Genomic DNA, 18,214 nt, shown 5'->3' with positions numbered 1-18,214 from the left:
AGATGCCCTTGTTAAAAAAATGTTTGAATCACAAAGTAGACCAATCTCTTGTGTGTGGTATTTGACAGACAAAGCAGATGTGCGTTGGAAGTACCTGATGAGATGTTCCTCAAAGGGGTTGTCCCTTTTATGCGCAGTATGAGAGCATAAGGACTGGTTGCTATTTCTACTGGTAGAAGGCCACATTACTCAGACTAGAACAGTGAACATGTTAGGTGGAGATTAAGTTAGTGGTGGTTTGTTGACCTAGGCTAACACTGATCAATACCAATTCTGGATGGAGTGGAGGCCAACATAATTGTTTCCCCTTCTTCCCATCACTTCAGAAAGCCTTTTAAAATCCATCTATTCATGGGTTTCGGTTTAATTCCTTTCCTAGAATGGCAAAGGTAAGAGATTAAAGTTTGGTAGAATCGCAAGCTGATAAAAAGACATTGTCAGATAAATAAATCTTTCCTTGAAGTTTGTGTTGATCGGGGGGTTAGGAAAAGCTATTTCGTTCTTGCCGGGTTTTTTTTTACTGCAACTAAGTCAATTGCTGATCCACTATGCATGAGAAACAGCATGATTAATTCCCCATGCAATTTGCAGAGTTTAATTACAAGCACAAGTGACCATCTAAAACAACACCATACAGGTGGATCTGATCATTACTGTGTAGCACTTTTGCACCGACAAATAATCCAAAGTAATTAAGATGAATAGGTGTGCGGTTTTAAGTACATTACGATATTAACCTTAGGTCACATGAAAAACACTTGCATAGTTTTTGTTATGTGTGAAATTTGTTCAAGTCGTTCAAAGGAATTGCTCCCAATAGGATTACTTCACAATGGATGGTGGCCAAGAACAGCTTTTAATGGCTTTTCAGAGCAGTAACAACAGTCTGAAGGCAATGGAAGGAGCAGCGGTTATTTACACTAAATGCAGGAGGAAAGCTGTACAGGTTGATGTAAAACAAGATCTTAGTACTGTATGATAATTTATAGTCATAGTTGCCAGAAAGGTGCCCGGTTGACAATATATTTAATATTCACATTTCCGTGGTATCATATTGTCATACCTTTACCTTAAAAGAGGCCAAAAAACACTTCCTTGTGGTCACCATATCATGTAACGTTGGTGCTTTGTTCAACATGTTTGCATAGATTTTGTTTTACAGACAATCCGTAACCCGCTTTCTGACAGAATGGCCTATTTTGTGGGCGGTCTGCCGAAGTCCCCTTCTACTGTGTCTCCACCCTGTCAGCCATGTTGTAGTTTTTACCGCTTCCATATACAGTCTACTGAAATATGTTAAAACCTTACCCTTCTTTTTATTAGAAATGCAGCGGAGGAATTTAGTACACATTTACCGCACCACAAGAGGATAGAAAAAGAAGGAAACTCATTGACTACAACAGGGGTCGGGAACCTTTTTGGCTGAGAAAGCCATACAAGCCAAATATTTTTAAAAGTATTTCCGTGAGAGCCATAAAATATATTTTTGAAAGACTGAATAGAACTAAATGCGTGCATTTTTAAGAAAGACCAAAATTTATAATAAGTATAATAAGTCTCTTATCCTTTTTAATAACATTGTTATTCTGAGGCTAACCAACAAAAAAAATAAACTACTTCTTACCATTAATGCGACTTCTTGAACAGGTGTGGTAGAAACCGGATGGATGGATGAAAATGCATGAGAATGTTTTATGTTTTGAACGTTATTTTTAACATTGTGATTACCAGCGGAATTCATTATTACTTATCGTGTTAAGCAATGTCAGCAAAGATTTATCTGAGAGCCAGGTGCAGTCATCAAAAGAGCCACATCTGACTCTACACCCATAGGTTCCCTACCCCTGGACTACAACTTCGAACAACAACTGGATAAAAAAGGCGGACTTGCGCAAAGCTCTACGGGTAAACCCTAGTAAGGTTTTACTACTTACGTATAACATACTTAACGTTCTCGCTCCATCCTATCTTGCTGATTGTATCGTACCATATGTCCCGGCAAGGAATCCAAAAACCCCGGCTTATCAGTGATTTCCAGAGCCCAAAAAAAGTCTGCGGGCCATGGAGCGTTTTCTATTCGGGCTCCAGTACTCTGGAATGCCCTACCGGAAACAGTTAGAAATGATACCTCAGTGGAAGAATTTAAAAAACTCCTGTGGATGTACTACCAGTATGTGGTTGCCAGTGTTCTGTTCAACATCGTAGTGTGCTGGGGGGGCAGTACATCTAAGAAGGACAGCACCAGACTGGAAAAACTGATTAGGTGGGCCGGTTCTACAATCGGAATAAAACTGGACTCACTGGTGACGGTGGCACAGAAGAGGACTGTAGACAAACTAGTGAGCATCCTGGATGATGCCAGTCACCCTCTGCGTACCATTATCAGTAACCAGAGGAGCCTGTTAAGCGCTAGACTGCTTCATCCCAAGTGCAGGACTAAAAAACTCCTTTGTCCCACACACCATTAGACTTTTCAACTCCTCTCTGGGGAGGGGGGCAAGGGGTACTAGGATGACAGGGGGTGCAAAAAAATAACAGTGCAATACTTTTTCATAAAATGGTCACTACTGCCTACTTTGTCTTGTTATATTCTTATTTTACTGTTATATTTTTATTCCCATGGTTGCTTTTTATTTTTATTCTTATTGTAATATTTTTCTATTTTGTTTCCATTTACACCCCCCATTATTTACTTTTTAAATTGATCTCAACTCTGTACACAGCTGCTGGAATTTTAATTTTCCTTAGGGAACTCTCCTGAAGGAATCAATAAAGTACTATCTATCTATCTATCTATCTATCTATCTATCTATCTATCTATCTATCTATCTATCCCCATCTTAAAGTTCATTTGTATATGCTAGCCTTTAAATGGACCCCCCTTTTAGGCCAGTTGATCTGCCATCTATTTTTTTGCTTCGCCACCCTCTCCTGCGTAGAGACGTTATTAAATAACCAGAGATGACTCGACGTCTATTGCACCGGTCGCCCAGGGGGAGGTACCTCACATCTCCGGTCCCCTCCAAGATTTCTCATAGTATCCCATTGGGTTGAGTTTTTTTCTTGCCCTAATGTGGGATCTGAGCTGAGGATGTCGTTGTGGCTTGTTAAGTTAAAGTTAGTACCAATGATTGTCACACACTGTCTTGGTGTGGCAAAATTATTCTCTGCTTTTGACCCATCATCCTTGATCACCTCCTGAGAGGTGAGGGGAGCAGTGGGCAGCAGCGGTGCCACACCGGGGAATAATTTTTGGTGATTTAACCCCCAATTCCAACCCTTGATGCTGAGTGCCAAGCAGGGAGGTAATGAGTCCCATTTTTATAGTCTTTGGTATGACTCGGCCAGGGTTTGAACTCACAACCTACCGATCTCAGGGCGGACACTCCAACCCATGGGTGTCAAACTCTGGCCCGCAGGCCAAATGTGGCCCGCCGTGTAATTTCATTTGGCCCTTGAGGTAATATCAAATTAAGATCAGAGCTGGCCCGCCAGTATTATACAGGGGCGGTGCCGCTGTAACAACGCATTTGCCAACCCTCACGATTTACCCGAGAGACTCACGAATTTCACTGCCCCTCCTGAAAATCTCCCGGGGCAACCATTCTCCCGAATTTCTCCCGATTTTCCCCCGGACATCAATATTGGGGGCGAGCCTCAAAGGCATTGCCTTTAACATCTTCTACAACCTGTCATCACATCTGCTTTTCCGCCATACAAACAATGTGCCAGCCCAATCACATAATGTATGCGGCTTTAACACACACGAGTGAATGCAAGGCATACTTGGTCAACAGCCATACAGGTCACACTGAGGGTGGCCATATAAACGACTTTAACACTGTTACAAATATGCGCCACACTGTGAAGCCACACCAAACAAGAATGACTAACACATTTCGGGAGAACATCTGCACCGTAACACACGTAATACCCAGAATCCCTTGCAGCACTAACTCTTCTGGGACGCCACAAACCAAACCCCCCCCTCCCCCAATTTTTATTTAAATTTTATTTGATATGCCATTGCTATTTTTTTTATTATTTTTGATAGGTTGATTGGCAACACTAAATTGGCCCTAGTGTGTGAACGTGAGTGTGAATGTTGTCTGTCTCTCTGTTTTGGCCCTGTGATGAGGTCGTGAATTGTCCATGGTGTACACTGCCTTCCGCCTGAATGCAGCTGTAATAGGCTCCAGCGACCCCAGAAGGGACAAGCGGTAGAAAATGGATGGATGGATGGATGGATATTTTGAAACTCGACTTTGCATGTCACTATAAAGTTATATAAGCCTTACTTGTTCAATATTCAATGCAAAACTTGTTTGGGTCCCTATTAAAAGGTTAATTTCTTCAACCTTGGCCTGCGGCTTTGTTCCGTTTTAAATTTTGGCCCACTCTGTATTTGAGTTTGACACCCCTGCTCTAACCACTAGGCCACTGAGTAGGTGCAGTCCTTTGAGACACTTGTGATTAAGGGCTATATAAATACACTTTGATTGATTGATTGATATATGGAGACATGGACCACTGACACACCTAAAGGTATAGCTCGGTTGGTAGAGTGGCCGTGCCAGCAACTTAAGGGTTGCAGGTTCGATTCCTGCTTCTGCTATTGTAGTCACTGCCGTTGTGTCCTTGGGCAAGACACTTTATCCACCTGCTCCCAGTGCCACCCACACTGGTTTAAATGTAACTTAGAAATTGGGTTTCACTATGTAAAGCGCTTTGAGTCACTAGAGAAAAAAGCGCTATGTAAATATAATTCACTAAAGCAAAATACGTCACTAACGTCTCAAATTTCAAACGGCTTACATGGAAAGAGGTAATATCTCTGCCATGCCTCAATGGTTTGGATGCAAATTTTCGGGACTTTATGGGACCCCAAATACACAAACAAATTGCCAAAAAGGTAAAAAAAGAAAAGGGTTGGTTTCGCATAATAAGAGTCCTTTAATCCTATTGGTAAATTTGCACCTACTGAGCATTATTCTCTTGATAAGGTCAGAATATTTGATACTGCTCATGAAGTGGATGTTCCAGCCAATGACATTTAAATAACAGCCAGGATAACACGGCCCTTTGTTTGCTAATTTACCCAGCCTTGATACTCTTTCAAGAGGGTCTGTGTGAGGACTGCATCTCTCCATATCACTGGTGGGCATGAGGAGCAAGAAGAAAAGCTCAGATGACTGAAAATAAATATAAATATAACATCTTGTATCCGGGGTCAATACGGTTTTAGAGGACCGTCAAACTCCGATTGTATTGCTTCTGCGCGTTATCCGTAGAGATGCACTACAGAAGACAGGACCAAACTGACACAGCCATGAAGAAATAGAATAAAAAGAGATGACTAACCTAACCCACCTGAGCTCGGCTCACAGGGATCGATGTCCTCGTCATCGCTCGGACACTCGGCAGATGCCACGAGCAGGTCCTCAGTGGTCTGCAGAAAGACAAACACAGTTCAGTGAGATTCTAAGAACTACTACAAACCACGTGTGGATTCGTCATCAAATTTCAGGCAAAACTTGCTTGCAAATCTGAGAAAAAAAAACTAACAATCCTGGATCTATAATCTTTATCTGGACAGGAAATGCTTGAGTCATTTTTACATAATCTTACTGACAAACTTCAAGCATAAAATAAGCTTCATGGCAGGGGCAAACTAACTAGATCTCAGCTGTCATAAAGAAGGACTTGGTTACCAGTGCTGCTCTACACAATGTTTGCAAGTTGGATTAGTATTGACTCGTGTCGGGGAAATTAAAGACGTCATGTTGTTTAACATCTGTTTGGATGCACGTAATCTGATTCCATTGCATTATTTAGACATTTGGAGTTCACATGAGCATAATCTTTACTTATTAAACCTGGAACGGATCTATGAAATCCACGATGGGAGATGGGACGAAGAGCAGTTGCTGGTGAGGCCCGGAAAAGCTGGTCTATATCTAAATGCAATTTGCTGATGTACGGTGTCTGCTAGCCAGATGGCATAGCCGTCTGATCCAAGAGTGCCACATCCATCACTCCTGACTTGTGATTTGTTTTGGCTGGCATGAGATGGTGACACGCTACATTCACTGGAAGACATTTAGGGGATCATGGAATCAATATGCCCTCACTCACCTTCCATCAGAGTAACTTTCAAGACAAGGGAAACTGCCACCTTGGTTAAATCACTACACCGTGAGCTTTTTGATGACGTGAACTTCACAACAGGTGTGGAAGTAAAAACCCCGTTTCCATATGAGTTGGGAAATTGTGTTAGATGTAAATATAAACGGAATACAATGATTTGCAAATCATTTTCAACCCGTATTCAGTTGAATATGCTACAAAGACAACATATTTGATGTTCAAGATGATAAACATGTTTTTTTTTTGCAAATAATCATTAACTTTAGAATTTGACGCCAGCAACACGCGACAAAGAAGTTGGGCAAGGCGGCAATAAATACTAATAAAGTTGAGGAATGCTCATCAAACACTTATTTGGAACATCCCACAGGTGTGCAGGCTAATTGGGAGCAAGTTGGGGCCATGATTGGGTATAAAAACATCTTTCATGAAATGCTAAGTCATTCACAAACAAAGATGGGGCAAGGGTCACCAATTTGTAGGCAAATTGTCGAACAGTTTTAGAACAACATTTCTCAACGAGCCATTGCAAGGAATTTAGGGATTTTACCATCGACGGTCCGTAAAATCATCAAAAGGTTGAGAGAATCTGGAGAAATCACTGCACGTAAGCGATGATATTACGAACCTTTGACCCCTCAGGCGGTACTGCATCAAAAACCGAAATCAGTGTGTGAAGGATATCACCACATGGGCTCAAGAACACTTCACAAAACCACTTTCAGTAACTACGGTTGGTCGCTACATCTGTAAGTGCAAGTTAAAACTCTACTATGCAAAGCGAAAGCCATTTATCATCAACACCCAGGAACGGCGCCGGCTTAGCTGGGCCCGAGCTCATCTAAGATGGACTGATGCAAAGTGGAAAAGTGTTCTGTGGTCTGACGAGTCCACATTTCAAATTATATTTGGAAACTGTGGACGTGGTGTCCTACGGAACAAAGAGGAAAATAACCATCCGGATTGTTATAGGCGCAAAGTTCAAAAGCCAGCATCTGTGATGGTGTGAGGGTGCATTAGTGCCCAAGGCATGGGTAACTTACACATCTGTGAAGGCATCATTAATGCTGAATGGTCCATACAGGTTTTGGAGCTGCATATGTTGTCATCCAAGCAACGTTATCATCGACGCCCCTGCTTATTTCAGCAAAACAATGCCAAGCCACGTGTTACAACAACGTGGATTCGTAGTAATAGAGTGCGGGTACTTTCCTGGCCCGCCTGCAGTCCAGACATGTGTCCCATCGAAAAAGTGTGGCGCATTATGAAGCGTAAAATACGACAACTTAAGCTGTACATCAAGCAAGAATGGTAAAGAATTCTACTTTCAAAGCTTCAACAATTAGTTTCCTCAGTTCCCAAACGTTTATTGAGTGCTGTTAAAAGAAAATGTGATGTAACACAGTGGTGAACATGCCCTTTCCCAACTACTTTGGCACGTGTTGCAGCCATGAAATTCTAAGTTAATTGTTTGCAAAAAAATAAAATAAAGTTTATGAGTTTGAACATCAAATATCTTGTCTATGTTGTGCATTCAACTGAATATGGGTTGAAAAGGATTTGCAGCTCATTGTATTCCGTTCATATTTACATAACACAATTTCCAAATTCATATGGAAACGGGGTTTGTAGTTACTTGACTATACCTTCACAATACAAGTAGAGTGAAAACTTCCAATTTCAAAAGCCAACAATTTCAAACCATTTATTTTCTACCGTTTATCCCTTTTCTAGGCCGGCTGCACTCGGGCAGAAGGCAGGACACACTCCGGACAAATCGCCACCTCACCGCGGGGCCAACACAGATAGCATACACGAGCACTCCATTTTCCGGAAAAATCCACCTCAATGTTACAAACTCACATCGATGCAGTATTTATGACTCCAGAAGGACCCCCTCTCCAGGGGCCCAGTCTTAGACTGAACCCCGCCACCCCAGTGTTTACCTGTTTCTCACCTTTTTTTTTTTAAAAGGGCCACTGGAAGTTGCCAGACCCGTCAGCGATCCTGTTCTGTCTCCCTGTAATGTTTGTCTGCTCATGAATGGGATTGTGCTGAAAATCTTAATTTCCACTCGGGGATTAATGAAACATTACTGATTCTGATTCTGTTCCTTGACATTATGTTGAGTGATTTGACATCATTTGAGTTTTTTTTTAATATTATAAAAACTTTCTACATGTATATTCCAATTTTCCTGCTAACATCACCTTTAAAGGCTTACCGAAACCCACTACTACCGACCATGCAGTCTGATAGTTTATACATCAATGATGAAATATTAACATTGCAACACATGCCAATACGGCCGGTTTAGTTTACAAAATTGCAATTTTAAATTTCCCGCGGAGTTTCTTGTTGAAAACGTCGCGGAATGATGACGCGTGCGCGTGACTTCACGGACTGTCAGGAAATATTAGCGCAGCACCACTTGCGGCTAAAAGTCGTCTCTTTCATCGCGCGATTAAACGGTATTCTGGACATCTGTGTTGCTGAATCTTTTGCAATTTATTCAATTAATAATTGAGAAGTCAAAGTAGAAAGATGGAGTCGGGAAGCTTTAGCCTTTAGCCACACAAACACATGGTGATTCCTTGTTTAAAATTCCCGGAGGTGAAGCTTTACTATGGATCAGAGCGGTCAAGCGAACATGGTTCCCGACCACTTATCAACAGGCAGGTTTAGGTGAGAAAATTGTGGAAATAAGTCGCGTCTTACCGGAGATCTGTGGAGTTTTCGCCGTCCTTGTATCTGCCGTCGACTTCCCTCAGACACTGGCCTCAAGACACCCGTGGACACACCCCTCCGACTATCAGGTACTATTTAATCTCACTAAAACACTAGCAACACAATAGAAGGATAAGGGATTTCCTAGAATTATCTTAATAAATGTGTCTAAAAACATATGAATCCGTCCCAATGCAATCGCCTTTTTTTTTTAAACTTTGCTTATTTATTTTAATTTTTTTTCTAGTCCTTCGCTATCAATATCATCATCCATGAATCTTTCATCCTCACTCAAATTATTGGGGAAATTGTCGTTTTCTCGGTCCGAATAGCTCTTGATGCTGGAGGCTCCCATTAAAAACAATGTGAGGACGTGAAGAGCCCTCACCCTTGCGAACTTTATCGTCGATGTTCTCTACTAAATCCTTTCAGCAAAAATATGGCAATATCGCGAAATGATCAAGTATGACACATAGAATGGACCTGCTATCCCCGTTTAAAAAAGAAAATCTAATTTCAGTAGGCCTTTAAAGATGATAAATATTTTTTGTCTGGAGTGAGCTAAATCGCTATTTCCTATGGGAATATCTGTTTGGAAATATGCAAATTTCGAATTGCGCTGGACTTTGAGGGTTTCACTGTGTATTAAGTGTTTTCTTTTTCCACTCTCTGCTTTTCCATGTCAGGAGTTTCTACAAGTCAATCGCATGAATGGTTTTGGTGTTTTTTTTAGGCCGGATGTCCTTCTAGAACACACCCATGCCCTCTCACATGAAAAATGTTTACCATTACATCACCACTGGTTCACTGTATCTTCTGGCATTGACCTGAGTGAAACAACATATTTTTTCGCAAAAAAATGTCTGACGACATGTGTTATACTCGTTTTATAAACGCAAACCAGTAAGGACTTCTTCCCAAGCAAGTCGGAGCTTTTCATCCTGTCACTCACGAACACAACCAACAATATGGGAGAATCATCATGGGCATGTTTAATAATTATTTTAGTCCAGTGTTTGTCTTTTTTTTTAAAATGGCCCTTGAAAAATGATGACTTGCATTTAGTGTTGTCTCATATTTGGGTCAGTATTAGTGTTGGCCTGATACCAATATTTTGGTATCGGTACCAACATTATTTTGGTACTTTTTGGTACTTTTCTAAATAAAGGGAGTGACAAAAAAAATTCATTTTAGGCATTATTTTCTACAAAACATATTACGGTACATTAAACATATGTTTCTTATTAGAAATGTGTCCTAAAATAAAATACTAAACATACAAGACAACTTGTCTTTTAGTAGTAAGTAAACAAACAAACGCTCCTAATTTAGCTGCTGATGTATGCAGTAACATATTGTGTCATTTTCTGTTCTACTATTTTGTCAAAATTAATAAGGACAAGTGGTAGAAAATGAATTATTAATCTATTTGTTCATTTACTGTTAATATCTGAATACTTTCCCTTTTGAAATATTCTATCTACACTTCTGTTAAAATGTAATAATCACTTATTCTTTTGGTGTTTGATGCTTTACATTAGTTTTGGATGATACCACAAATTTGGGTATCCATCCGATACTAAGTCGTTACAGGATCATACATTGGTCATATTCAAAGTCCTCATGTGTCCTGGGACATATATCCTGAGTTTATAGACATATTATTTTGATGCGGCGTGGCGCAGTGGTAGAGTGGCCGTGCGCAACCCGAGGGTCCCTGGTTCAATTCCCACCTAGTACCAACCTCGTCACGTCAGTTGTGTCCTGAGCAAGACACTTCACCCTTGCTCCTGATGGGTGCTGGTTGGCGCCTTGCATGGCAGCTCCCTCCATCAGTGTGTGAATGTGTGTGTGAATGTGGAAGTAGTGTCAAAGCGCTTTGAGTACCTTGAAGGTAGAAAAGCGCTATACAAGTACAACCCATTTATCATTTATTTAACATATTACAACATTAAAAAAAATAAATAAAGAAGATACCAAGTAGTACACCTAATAGTGGATTTTAGGTGTAGATCCACCAATTGCGTTTATTTACTTTTCAGAGGCGGTATAGTACGGAATATGATTAGTATCACGGTACTAAGTATAGTTGAAATCTAGGTCAGTGGTTCTCAACCTTTTTTCAGTGATGTACCCCCTGTGAACATTTTTTTGATTCAAGTACCCCCTAATCAGAGCAAAGCATTTTTGGTTGAAAAAAAATCAGTTTCTGATTTATTAAATTGTATAACAGTGCAAAATATTGTTCATTTGTAGTGGTCCTTATTGAACTATTTGGAAAAAAAGATATCAAAATAACTAAAAACTTGTTGAAAAATAAACAAGTGATTCAATTATAAATAAAGATTTCTACACATAGAAGTAATCATCAACTTAAAGTGCCCTCTTTGGGGATTGTAATAGAGATCCTTCTGGATTCATCAACTTAATTCTAAAAATTTCTTCACAAAAAAAGAAATCTTTAACATCAATATTTATGGAACATGTCCACAAAAAAAATCTAGCTGTCAACACATTGTTGCATTTATTTTCACAGTTTATGAACTTACATTCATATTTTGTTGAAGTATTATTCAATAAACTTATTTACAAAGGATTTTTGAATTGTTGCTATTTTTAGAATATTTCAAAAAAATCTCACGTACCCCTTTGCATACCTTCAAGTACCCCCAGGGGTACGCGTACCCCCATTTGAGAACCACTGATCCAGGTGATGCATGACATCTGAAAGTATTTTATCTAAACTCTATTAATTATATTGATTATATTTTATGATATTATTTTGATTTTTATGATCATTTAACTTTTAATTTACCTCCTAGTCATTTTCCAGAAAGCACTTTGAATTACTTTGTGTACGAATTGTGCTCTATAAATAAACCTGCCTCACCTATTGTGTTACATACCAATTTTGATTTTCTATATCAAATATTGTTTTCAAATGGGAGAACATATTGTACACTTTTATTTACTTACACACCTCTCTTGGCTTTACAAGGACATTACTTGACCTACATGTTGTACTATACAATAGGGTAAAAAAAGTATAAGGCAATACATCCATCCATCCATTTTCTACCGCTTATTCCCTTTGGGGTCGCGGTGGGCGCTGGTGCCTATCTCAGTTACAATCGGGCGGAAGGCGGGGTACACCCTGGACAAGCCGCCACCTCATCGCAGTAAGGCAATACATATCCCCTTCAATAAATTCACAAGTGACAAGCCTCACCCAAGCAGGATTAGAGTGTAGGTCAACATTTTGATGCGGTCATGACCTAGAGAGCCCCCGATATTACCAATTCATGCTGTCCCCATGTGGGGGATTTTTTTGTGGCTTACCACAGAGATGACAAATAGTGGGAAGCTTACCAGCCTGGAAAGAGAATCAAATTCTTAAAAAAAAACCTTTAGTGAGGAAGGTATTTTAAATAAAACAAAACAGAATACTAGTTTGGCACCACAAAGGGTTGTGGATTTTAATGTTATATTTTTATAACTTTTTCCCAGGTATTCTGTGAAGTGTTAATTAGCTCAGAACAGTGACTCTATTTTTTTTTCCAGTATAAGGAGCATAATTCACACAGGAGAGAGGGGGCTCATACAAACAATGTACTTCTAAAGCACTAAAAGCAAGGATTCTGGGCTTGCGAAGCATCATTATTCCAGCAGTAAAGTGCTGAAGCCATGGTGGAACCTGGAGAGTAGCTCATTTATCTGCTTCTGCTCATAGGAGCCGAGAGCACACTCCAGTGGGATGTGGCGAGAAAGCCCGGGGAGACAGTTGGGAATACGTAACGCACACAAACTAGAAGAGAAAGCCATTCTGTGGAGAGAAACCTGCTTTTAGCATTCATGCAAAATGCATGAGCATTTTCACAGTCTCTAAGTACATTGTCATGTGAGATAATTTAGGTGTCGGGGGGATATTGCGGATAACGAAAACTGTACTAACACAAGGTTATCAGTCGACCTCCACTGAGCCATCAAGGTGGCGTGAACTTTGACATTCCAACCTGACTTCTCTTTGTCATTTTGGTTTTGCATATCTAAGGATTGATAAAAGTCCTCCTAACGAGGCACCTCAACCGACCCTTTGCATGTCCTCTCAAAATCATAGTCAGCATTTTTGCAACGTATTAAAAAAGGTGACTTTGTGATTCTGCAGCATGCTGTAGTACAATTGCTTACTAAATGTGTCCAACTTTATGCTGCATAGGGCATTAGAGGTATTCTTTGGACCAGTGTTTTTCAACCACTGTGCCGCGGCACACAAGTGTGCCGTGAGATACAGTCTGGTGTGCCGTGGGAGATAATCTCATGTCACCTACTTGGGTTAGACGTATTTTTTGCAAATCAGTAATTATAGTCTTGTTGTTGAGTGTCGGTGTCCTCTACAGCTCGGCAGAGTAACTATGTTATACTCTTTTATATCAATAGGTGGCAGCAGGTAGCTAATTGCTTTGTAGATGTCGGAAACAGCGGGGGGCAGCATGCAGGTAAAAAGGTGTCTAATGCTTAAACCAGGGGTAGGGAACCTATGGCTCTAGAGCCAGATGTGGTTCTTTTAATGACTCCATCTGGCTCTCAGATAAATCTTAACAGACATTGCTTAACACAATAAGTAATGAATAATTCCGCTGGTAATCACATTGTTAAAAATAACGTTCAAAATACAAAACATTCTCATGCATTTTAATCCATCCATCTGTTTTTCTACCACACCTGTTCAAGAAGTCGCATTAAGGGTAACAAGTATTTTATTTATTATTGGTTAGCTTCACAATAACAATGTCATTAAAAAGAATAAGAGACTTACTTGACTCAAAAAATGTTGGTCGTACTTAAAAATGCACGCATTTAGTTGTATTCAGTGTTAAAAAAATATTATATGGCTCTCACGGAAATACATTTTTAAATATTTGGCTGTCATGGCTCCCTCAACCAAAAAGGTTACCGACCCCCTGGCTTAAACCAAATATAAACAAAAGGTGAGTGCCCCTAAGAAAAGGCATTGAAGCTGAGGGGAGGCTATGCAGAAAGAAACTAAAACTGAACTGGCTACTAAGTAAAAGATACTTGCCAACCCTCCCGATTTTCCCGGGAGACTCCCGAATTTCAGTGCCCCTCCCGAAAATCTCCCGGGGCAACCATTCTCCCGAATTTCTCCCGATTTCCACCCAGACAACAATATTGGGGGCGTACCTTAAAGGCACTGCCTTTAGAGTCCTCTACAACCTGTCGTCACGTCCGTTTTTCCTCCATACTAACTGCCCAGTCACGTAACATATGCAGCTTTTACACACATACAAGTGAATGCATAGTTGATCAACAGCCATACAGGTCACACTGAGGGTGGCCATATAATCAACTTTAACACTGTTACAAATACATGCCACACTGTGAACCCACACCAAACAAGAATGACAAACACATTACGGAAGAACATCCGCACTGTAACACAACATAAAAACAAAACAGAACAAATGTCCTGAATACCTTGCAGCACTAACTCTTCTGGGATGCTACAATATGCACCCCCGCTACCACCAAACACCGCCCCCTCCAACCCCACCCCACCATCTCCCGAATTCGGAGGTCTCAAGTTTGGCAAGTATGCTCTGGTGTGCCGTGGAAGATTATCTAATTTCACCTATTTGGGTAAAAAATATTTTTTACAAACCAGTAATTATAGTCTGCAAATTATGTTTTGTTGTTGGGTATCGGTGCTGTTTAAAGCTCAGCAGAGTAACTATGTTATACTCTTTCATATCAGTAGGTGGCAGCAGGTAGCTAATTGCTTCATAGATGTCGGAAACAGCGGTAGGCAGTGTTTAGGTAAAAAAGTGTCTAATGCTTAAACCAAAAACAAACAAAAGGTGAGTGCCCCTAAGAAAAGGCATTGAAGCTTAGGGAAGGCTCTGCAGAACAAAACTAAAACTGAACTGGCTACTAAATAAACAAAAAAAGAATGCTGGACGACAGCAAAGACTTACTGTGGAGTAAAGACAGCGTCCACAATGTACATCCAAACATGACATGACAATCAACAATGTCCCCACAAAGAATGATGAAAAACAACTGAAATATTCTTGATTGCTAAAACAAAGTAAATGTGGGAAACATCACTCAAAGGACGAAATGACACTGCTACAGGAAAATGCCACCAAAATAGGAGCGCAAGACAAGAACCAAAACACTACACACAGGAAAATAGCAAAAAACTCAAAATAAGTCACTGTGTGATGTGACAGGTCGTGACAGTACACCTACTTTGAGATTAGAGCTATAGTGATGCATGCTTGGTTATGGTTTGAATTCATATTCAACAATTGTGACGACTTTTTACTGTCAACTGAGTTTTGTTTTTTAAGGATTTCTGCTGGTGGTTTGCCTCCGGATTTTTTCAACGGAAAAAATGTGAATGGCTCAAAAAAGGTATAAAAACACTGCTTTAGACAAGTGTTTTTCAACCTTTTTTGAGCCGAGGCACATTTTTTTCATTGAAAAAAGCCAAAGGCACACCACTCGCAGAGAACATAAAAAAAATTAACTCGGCAACTGATATTGACAGTAAAAAGTCGTTCTTGCAATTGTTGGATATAAATTCAAACCATAACCAAGCATGCATCTGTCACACCTATGGATCTTGTTTTGTCATGTTATGTTTTTGTTTTTGGACTCTTGTTTCCCGTTTTACACTTCCTGGTTTTGTTTTTCCATAGTAACCCATTAGTTTCCACCTGGTCTCCAAGTCACGCCCAGCCATCAGTCCCACACCTGTTTCTAATCATAATAGCTGCTATTTACATTCTGCTTCATGCTTTCACGCACCCTCAATTACCTTGCAATCCATGCCCCTTGCCCCTGTCACAGTAAGTTTTTTTTTGTGTTAGTTATTCATAGTTTTGCCACAGTGCAAGTTTGAGTTAGTTCATTGTCTATCATGCCATCGAGCAGTTGTTTTGTTTTCCTGATTGTATTTTTGTAGTCAAGTTTTGTACCTCTTTGTGAGCGCCCTTGGTTTGTTTATTTTTGTATTTAGAATCCCAATAAAACATCATGTACCTTAATTCACGCCTGGCTCGTCCCATATTCCCTCTGCGTCGAGGGAGCACACTCAATCGTAGTCCAAGCCTGACAGCATCACTATAGCTTGTCACAAAGTAGGTGTTCTGTCACGACCTGTCACATCACGCTTTGACTTATTTTGAGTTTTTTGCTTTTTTCCTGTGTGTAGTCTTTTAGATCTTGTCTTGCGCTCCTATTTTTTGTTGATTGTCATATCATGTACGGATGTACTTTGTGGACGCCGTCTGCTGCTCCCACACGCTGTAAGTCTTTGCTGTCATCCAGCATTCTTTTGTTTAGTTTTTTTACTTTGCAGCCAGTTCAGTTTTAGTTTTTGTTTTTGCATAGACATCTCCAAGCTGCAATGCCTTTTCTCAGCGGCACTCGCCTTGTGTTTATTTTTGGTTTAAGCATTAGATACCTTTTTACATGCACATTTCCTCCCGCTGTCGTCCGCATATTGTGATCAAGACGAACCATGCTCCAAACATCCACAAAGCTATAGCTACCTGCTACCTCTTACTGATATGGAAGAGTATTGTACGGTTACTCTGCCGCACTTTATAGACAGCACAGACACTCAACAACGGCATATTATTTGCAGATCATAATTACTGGGTTTGCAAAAAATATTTTTAACCCAATTAGGTGAAATGACATAATCTCGGCACAGTGGTTGGAAAACACTGCATAAGGGTATCTCTATGTTGTGTTCCATAAACCAAGAGAGGGGCTTTTGTGTGATAACCTGTTGGTGCTTCTCTGCGGAGAGCGATGGATTTTCACATAGATGTCTCGTTGGTCTAATTTGATGAATAATCTTTGGCACACAGCACATGTCTTTGGAGACACGCTGAAAGTCAGAAGGACACAAAAGGCATCTGAAGGGTTTATCCGACGCATGCCTCCACTGTCCTACTAATGTATTCCACTGAGGACGCTCCTTGTTTTCTTTTACCTTGCTGCAACCCTCTTTTTTTATCTAGTCTTTTTCTGCTGAAATTTATTTCATCCTACAGAGTATTTGACAAATCAAGGATAAATCCTTATTTTCAATAGAGCCTAATGGAATGCATACAGACTGAGCCTCACAGACAAGTCCATTGCTTTTGTTCTATCTTCCCCTCCATAACTCCATTGACACAATCCTAAAGCTCTCCATCCATCCATCCATCATCTTTCGCTTATCCGAGGTCGGGTCGCGGGGGCAGCAACCTAAGCAGGGAAGCCCAGACTTCCCTCTCTCCAGCCACTTCGTCTAGCTCTTCCCGGGGGATCCCGAGGCGTTCCCAGGCCAGGCGGGAGACATAGTCTTCCCAACGTGTCCTGGGTCTTCCCCGTGGCCTCCTACCAGCTGGACGTGCCCTAAACACCTCCCTAGGGAGGCGTTCGGGTGGCATCCTGACCAGATGCCCGAACCACCTCATCTGGCTCCTCTCGATGTGGAGGAGCAGAGGCTTTACTTTGAGTTCCTCCCGGATGACAGAGCTTCTCACCCTATCTCTAATGGAGAGCCCCGCCACCCGGCGGAGGAAACTCATTTCGGCCGCTTGTACCCGTGATCTTATCCTTTCGGTCATGACCGGAACGTAGATCGACCGGTAAATTGAGAGCTTTGCCTTCCGGCTCAGCTCCTTCTTCACCACAACGGATCGATACAACGTCCGCATTACTGAAGACGCCGCACCGATCCGCCTGTCGATCTCACGATCCACTCTTCCCCCACTCGTGAACAAGACTCCTAGGTACTTGAACTCCTCCACTTGGGGCAGGGTCTCCTCCCCAACCCGGAGATGGCATTCCACCCTTTTCCGGGCAAGAACCATGGACTCGGACTTGGAGGTGCTGATTCTCATTCCGGTCGCTTCACACTCGGCTGCGAACCGATCCAGTGAGAGCTGAAGATCCCGGCCAGATGAAGCCATCAGGCCATTTCATCATCGCCAATGCCAACCAGACGTAAGCTGTTTGCTATTTCCACAGGACAATTTGGCCCTGTCATCTAGCAACCATGAAATTTACTTTAAATTCTCAGTTTACGCCGGCTGACTAGCTTGTAATTATCTTTTTTTTTTCTCAAAACATAAGCACAAGATGTGAATTTCACTAACAGACGGAGTGTGTTTACTGATATATTAAATTCCAAAGATTTCCCTATGGCCAAAATTGATGATACAATGATTTTTACTATGACTACGGAGACTGTTTCAGAATACACGTTGGGCTTTTAAAGGCATAATTACCCTTCCTAACTATAATGAAGCTTGATGAA

The 18,214-nt window shown here is 40.9% G+C and overlaps 1 protein-coding gene across 25 annotated transcripts in view; it reads right to left on the bottom strand.

The window, feature by feature from the left end:
• The window catches only part of nrxn1a (neurexin 1a), a 775,979-nt gene that overhangs the window by 37,066 nt on the left and 720,699 nt on the right, over positions 1-18,214 (bottom strand). For 15 of the 25 annotated variants that reach the window (XM_061910433.1, XM_061910444.1, XM_061910438.1 and 12 more), the window contains one exon: positions 5,362-5,449. In XM_061910433.1, the coding sequence (XP_061766417.1) occupies positions 5,362-5,449 (88 nt within the window). The remainder of the gene's footprint in view (positions 1-5,361; positions 5,450-18,214) is intronic. The other 10 variants (XM_061910435.1, XM_061910446.1, XM_061910447.1 and 7 more) reach the window with 1 other exon arrangement.

The sequence above is a fragment of the Nerophis ophidion genome, linkage group LG09 (genome assembly GCF_033978795.1).
Source record: "Nerophis ophidion isolate RoL-2023_Sa linkage group LG09, RoL_Noph_v1.0, whole genome shotgun sequence".
NCBI lineage: Eukaryota > Metazoa > Chordata > Actinopteri > Syngnathiformes > Syngnathidae > Nerophis > Nerophis ophidion.
Note: the sequence above shows the minus strand (reverse complement) of the source record. Positions and strands in the feature narration are given on the sequence as shown.